Source organism: Haemaphysalis longicornis, unplaced genomic scaffold (genome assembly GCF_048455015.1).
Source record: "Haemaphysalis longicornis isolate Haplotype H1 unplaced genomic scaffold, Haemaphysalis longicornis Haplotype H1 scaffold_9, whole genome shotgun sequence".
Taxonomy (NCBI): Eukaryota; Metazoa; Arthropoda; class Arachnida; order Ixodida; family Ixodidae; genus Haemaphysalis; species Haemaphysalis longicornis.
In genome coordinates this window covers 121,225,752-121,232,361 of record NW_027526460.1, presented here as the reverse complement: position 1 = coordinate 121,232,361, position 6,610 = coordinate 121,225,752, and the positions used below count along the sequence as shown (strand labels likewise).

Genomic DNA, 6,610 nt, shown 5'->3' with positions numbered 1-6,610 from the left:
TGACTGCATAGCTTATCCCGCCTCCTTCGGTTTAGTCGCAATTCTTGCACTGGATTGACAAAGTGAAAGCACCCTGAAATTGTCGAATCCCTAGGTCATGCGTCATGGATCATGCTTATGCCCTGGATCATGCTCATGTGTCAAATGTGTGCCGGAGCATACGGCAAGCTAACACGAGACAGGCGTTCTACGACGGTGCTGCTTAAAGTCGCATATACGAGATACTTGCGATTCAAGCTTACACAGGCAAATTCCACCACTCTGTAGAATTTGTAGCATGCGTGAGGGCATATCGCTGACATATGCGAATGTGGGCGTACTTGGCATTCAGAACGTCCCGCTTACGTGTTTTTAAGCCGGCCGCTAACCTGGAGATCGAAACCGAGAAAATTGTCAACCCTCTGGCCAAACTTTAAATGAGCACGTGGAGAGACATAAACTCTCCTGACCTTCCTGATAAGTACAGCACTTTGTAAGTGCTGTACTTAAAGTGCTGTGCTTAAAGAGCTTGCACAATCTTGCGGATCAGCCACTGTAGTGATTGATCACTACCGCATTGATGGAATTTGTCTTTTTACTTGTCTATTGCACTTTTTTTAAGATAAACAAGCAATTTTTAGGACTACTCACTTTTTCTCCCTCTCTGTCTCTGTGCTCTGAAAAGGGCTCTCGTCTCTGGGGTATCATTGTATAAACTAGCAATACTTGCATCACCACATGGAGAAGAACATGCATTAACCTCGCTCGCATTCCATAAGAACGATGTGAAACATTGAAATACATAAATGGACCTTATAAATGGATATATTATTGACCGCAAGGTAATGCACCTTTTATTCAATCTGAATCTACGGCTGCCACCGTATACTTTTGCTAATTTAAACATACCCGTAGCCCCCAAGAGAGTCTTTTCATTTTTAAATTCAAATCTTCATCCCTCTGGTGGTTTCCGGGACTTCGGTTTTTGTTTTTTTTTTAATTTCAAAACCGCGCAGTTTCAGGCCATAACATGTTGCGAATTTTTACGAATTTCGATGAAATGAACTGGACGTCAGCATAGACACCGTGAACTTACCTGATGGTGCTATGGAAGCATTACTTCCACTTGTGGTATCAGTAGCGTCGATTTTGAGTTTTCCCAGTGAGTCCTTAGACCCCTGTCGCGGCGACGAAGGCTCTGCTGCCGGGCCAGGGTCACGGTCGTTCGAGGGCGGCAGGTCAGGCTTGTAGCCCTCGGACGACCTTACAGCGTCCCGCGAGGCCTCGCTGTACACGGCGCTGATCAGTCGCACAAAAGCCTGCGAAATATAAAAGAAATACCACTTGGAAAAAAATTCTTGGACAATTTCCGAGCTCTGAATGTGGATGACCAGCGGAGCCTAAGCCCGGAATATGCGTGGCCTCTAATGCAATGACAGTCATCACTTGGATATTTGTGATCCAATTCTAGATCACTTGAAATTGAAAATAAAGAATTAATGCTTTTCTTGGTGGCGGCCCCGCAAGCCCCAAAAGCCGGGGAATGCAGACATGCAATTGTTTGGAACCTCTATAAAGGGAGGGCAGTGCAAACGTATACATGAAATGAGTGGCTCGCTCAGCGCAAACTTTTCAAAAAACCGAATCAGTTCTTTCATACCATTCGGAGCCTAAGAATTACGCATCTCAATATCTTACCTACCCAGCATGCATATCGAAGCAATGAGATGTATCAACTTGAAGTTTAGGTTTTCTTTTGACCATCCGAATGCTGCCTATGATTAAGGGACCTACGGAAGTTCCATATCCAACCGAGGAGACGTACAGACACGAGGAGAAAATCAATGGTTTTAATGGCGCGAGCCGACCGGTTCTTTTGCAACGCCTCGCGCTAGGAACGCTGTGCACTTCAAACGCACGAGCTTTTTGTTCACACGCATAAAAAATACACGAAAGCCCATACAAGCTTTGCTTAAAATAAAGCCGTTGGTGTGGGTCACCAAAGCAGTACATAAGTCATCATGTTGAGATTCCGCATCGTTGAGGCCTCACTTTAAGGAGTTGAATCACAGTGAGCCCACCTCCAGTAACCTGTGCCAGGCTGCCTTTGTCTCAGACGTCATCAGATTTTTGTGTTCGGTGACCAGCACATCGATGAGCGTGTGGCTGAAGGAGGTGAAGTAGGCCACCTTGACGTCCCTCTGGCGTTGGTGGATAAGAGCGATATTCAGGGCCACCTGTAGCAGCTCCCTGGGGTTGTCGAGCGCGTTGATCAAGTGGGTCAGCTCGTTGCCGACCCTGATACAGTGGGCCCTGCGGATTAGTACATTTTGTTTTACTCTTGTGGAGGTTGATTACTCGGCAATTCTTTTCGACTGACGGCTAAAAGAACGCAGTACATTAAAATCGCGTGCAACATTATGTCCACCTTGTAAGACCTGATTTGTTAAACCTATTCCATACGGTTTTAGAGGACCCAACATGATGGTGCCATGGGTACTTGGTTGTTCTTTTCCCCACGTGCCTGCTCGCAGCGTTTGAAATAATGTTTGTGCAATATTCTGGAATATTATGTTGATATACTGGTCAAACTTCACGCGCACGGAAACCAGGGACCATTGGATTTCAAAACGCAGCTGGGCTGCGCAAGAAGAAAAGTCCAATCTGCGTTAAGGAGAACGTTACGCGCTACAACAGGCTGCTTCTTCGGCTGGCTAAGTTTGGGCCAGTGAGCGCGGTTTTCGTTTCGCATGGTACATTATGCGTAGGAAGGAAAAGAGCACATTCTGACGAAGGACGGATAGAAATGCACACCACAAGCGCTATCAACTGATCGCAACCGAGTACAGAAGAGAGATGAGAAGGAGAGGAGAAGAAGGACCCCTCTGGGCGACTTAGGCGGTCGAGCTTGCGCCTGCAAGAGTTCTACGTTACAGTCATCTATAAATCCGGAAGGAACACTCCGACGCCGACTGCCTGTCCCACGTCCCCGTCGACCCACCACCACAAGACTCTGGTGAAGACAGCGCCTTCTTCGTAGTCGTGACGGATAGCGACCTAGCAGGAGCCCGATTTACGTGTCATGATCGACTACCTCGACGGACGCAACGTCGCCATGCCTAGGACCTTCAAACTCAACTTACCGGCATACAGCCTCAAAAAGCTCCGTCCTCGTGAAGAAGAATTTCAGCCCCACGGTGAGATCAAATTATCTGCTTGTCATCCCCGCAGACCTGGGTGAGAAAATTTTGAAAGCGTGCCACGACAACACGTCTTCAGGACATCTCGGCACAGCTCGCATAACGGGAAAAATCAAGGCGAAGTACTACTGGCCTCGCCTTACATACGACATCCCCCACTACGTCCGGAGCTTCCGTGACTGCCAGCGACGAAAAACGCGGCTGACGAGACCCGCCGTGCTTCTGCAGCCGATCGCTGTCCCATGGAGGCCCTTCCAACAGATTGGAATGGACCTCCTGGCCCCGTTTCCTACGTCACGATCAGAGAACAAGTGGATTGTCGTAGCGACAGACTACATGACGCGCTGCGCAGAGACCGCCGCTCTTCCGTGGGGGACTGCACAAGAAGTCTCGAAGTTCTTCATAAGCCAAGTTGTGCTGCGACATGGAGCCCCTGAAGTTGTAATGACGGACCGCGGAACGGCCTTTACTGCGGAGCTTATCCAAGGAATCTTACACTACAGTAACAAAGATCACCGAAGAAGGACAGCGTACCACTCTAAAATGAACGGACTGACGGAACGTCTCAACAAGACGATCGCGGATATGCTGTCTATGCACGTCGACGTTCAACTACGAAAGGACTTCGGAGGAAGCCTTTCCGTATGTCACGTTTGCGTACAACACGGCTATCCAAGAAACTAGCCAGGTGACACCGTTCGAGCTTGTCTACGATTGACGGCCGCCTACGATGCTTGACGCCATGCTTCCGCATGTAGAAGACGACTAGCTCAACGCCGACGTCTAAGGTTACCTCCAGCGTGCGAAACAGGCCCGCCAGCTTGTTCGAGTTCGTACAGTGGACCAGGAGGTGGTGGATGCCGGAAGCTACAACTTCCGAAGCCGAGACGCCGAGTACTGCCCAGGGGATCATGTGTGGGTTTGGACTCAGTGACTCAGTGAAAAGCTTCTGCGTCGGTGTTTTGGACCCTAGCGGATTCTACGCCGTGTTGGCCAACTTACCTACGCGGGGATCCCTGATGGTAATTCCGGAACAAGACGAGCACTCACGCACCCCGAAGTCGTTCACGTGGTTCGCCTTAAACCTTACTGCGCATGATCACAACTTTTTTTGTTTGTGTGTTCAGACTGTCTTTTATTTTAGCATTGGGTCGATGCACTCTTAGAGGGGGGGAGGGTAATCCCGCGTACTTTGCATTTGGCTTGTTTATGTTTTGTTTTTCCCGCCCGGCTTCGCCGGTCTGTGTTATCTGTGTGCCAAGTGAAGCGCTGGTTCCCATCTTTATTTTTATGCCGCCCGTGTTATTTGCTTTGATAGGGAAAGCGTTTCAAACTACCTTCAACAGCATAGAATAGTCTTCTTTGATGTACAGTGTTCTGGATGTTCATTCGACGGTTCGAGAAACACCCGCGCCAAAAGATGAATTACTGAAGAGCAGACGCCGCGGTATTCGACTCGCCAACGCTCGCTTGCGCCCGTCACTTTGTTGACTGCTACTTCGCCGTCTGTGTATTCTTCGAGTTGTTAGGGGAGCACGAGCTCGCTCCAATAAACTTGTTTTATTTGGAGACAACTGCGTCGTCTTTGGCTTCGTGACAATATTATAAATTGCTCATGCAAGTGAAAGGCATTTGAAGCTCGTGTTCTGAAAATCACGCATTCATTGCATTTCTACAGTTTTCGCACCGAAACAAATGTGCGTGTTCTTTCTGTGGCAAGCTGTTAACCCGCATCACTCTTTGCTGAGTACCCCCAAGCCAGGACCGCGTAAAGAGCTGCATCTCCAAAATAATACAGTTTTCGCAGAGGTTCTACATTTGATTCTTATAATTTCAGAAATGGCTGAACACAATTTTTGGAAAATATTGCACCCCTCCGTCTAAGAAGATGTTGAATGCGAAGCTTTCTCGTGATAGATTTTTTGGTTGACCAATCCTACACTGCGAGTATGTGCCACTCTGGAGTTACGCACGTCTTTTCTAGGATAAGCACAGCAACTCTCTGGTGCGGATTCCGTACCTCTAGTGTTTGCGATTGGGGTGTACAGCGCGAATCGAATCGGCTGCTTGGCGTTCGCTTCGGCTATGTTCAAATGGACTAGCGGATAGACGGCGGCTTCAGAAGGCGATAATTATGGTTTGATTTTGCCCAGGGGAAGCGTTTTTCTCACTGCACCCACAATCAATCATTATCATCATCGTCAGAAAAAGTTGGCTTTCCTGCAGTGCGTATCACTGAGGGTACAAAGCTTGCCGTAAAAACCAAACGATAACAAAATAGAAAACATAGTGGTAATTGCGAACCATGTAACGCTTTGCATTTCCACAAAATCGCATATGGCGCAGAATTTCTACAATTAATCTTTATAATAGCCTGGATGAAGATAATGAATCGAACAGAATTTTGAAACACTAAAATAGGAAACAGATGAAACAAAATAGCGATGGCAAACCGTGTAACACCGGGAATCTCCCCAAAATTGCAGATTTTCCGAAATTTCCTTGTTAAATAATTATAATATGGTATTACAATAGCGTAAGTGGATATAATTGCTCGGAAATGATTTCGGAAAACGAAAAAAATGATATGCTAAGAAGTCACACTATAGAAAAGCAGCACAATAATGCTACATATGAGTAGACAATTCTCTGAATTTCTGCTGAATTTTTTACTGTTGCCTGCAAACTGCAAAATCGCCTGCAAAGCTACTGTCCCCGTAGTTCGGTACCCGACACGAGCCTTTGTACCATCAACAATAAGTATGCCCCCCCCCCCGCCCTCACCCTCGCCATCAATGAAGCGATAAAAGTTCTGAAGCTTGGCTGTTGGTGTGGATGTAACACACTTACTTGAACTTGGGGTGCCCAGTGAGAGACCTCAGTGTTCTACCTCGGAAGTCCTTGAACAAATTCAGGTGTTCGGGGTGCTTTAGGAGGAAGGCGTGAAAGACGGTCATGCCGTAGTCCGGGTGGGACTTGCAGAACTGGATCCACACCGAACGAATTGCTTTCTTGTCGGCATCTGTGAGTCCCATCGCGTCGCTTGGTTCGACGCCTAACAGCCACTGGACTGCATGCGAGGTCGTTTGCCGTGAGCTGGTATTGCCCATGGCAAGAGAAGCGAGATTCCCTGCAGCTACACCGGCGGCCACGTCTTCTTCGTCTTCGAGTGGTCGTGACGCGAAGATGACGATGATAATGGTACTCTCGCCAATAAAATATACCGAGTGGAAGTAAAAATTACCATCATCATAATCATCGTCGTTGTCAACATCGTCATCGCCTTCCCCATTATCCCGTCAAAGTCCACTGCAGGCCGAAGTAGTTTTCCGAAAAAAATGGCTCCAATCCATGCTATGAAGGCGGTTGTACTGCGAAGCTGTAAGCGACACCCACAACGAATTTCCATGCGGCGTTCACAGACGTGGCAT

General features: G+C 47.8%; 1 protein-coding gene across 1 annotated transcript; it reads right to left on the bottom strand.

Annotated features, from left to right (window-relative positions):
- Positions 1-363: 363 nt before the first annotated feature.
- On the bottom strand, positions 364-6,214 carry LOC144153401 (globin-F1-like). Its single transcript, XM_077685049.1, has 4 exons — positions 6,030-6,214; positions 2,061-2,292; positions 1,076-1,298; positions 364-368 (listed from the first exon to the last, which is right to left on the bottom strand). Exons 1-4 carry the CDS (start codon positions 6,212-6,214, stop codon positions 364-366), a joined length of 645 nt encoding a protein of 214 aa, XP_077541175.1.
- Between the last annotated feature and the right edge of the window lie 396 nt (positions 6,215-6,610).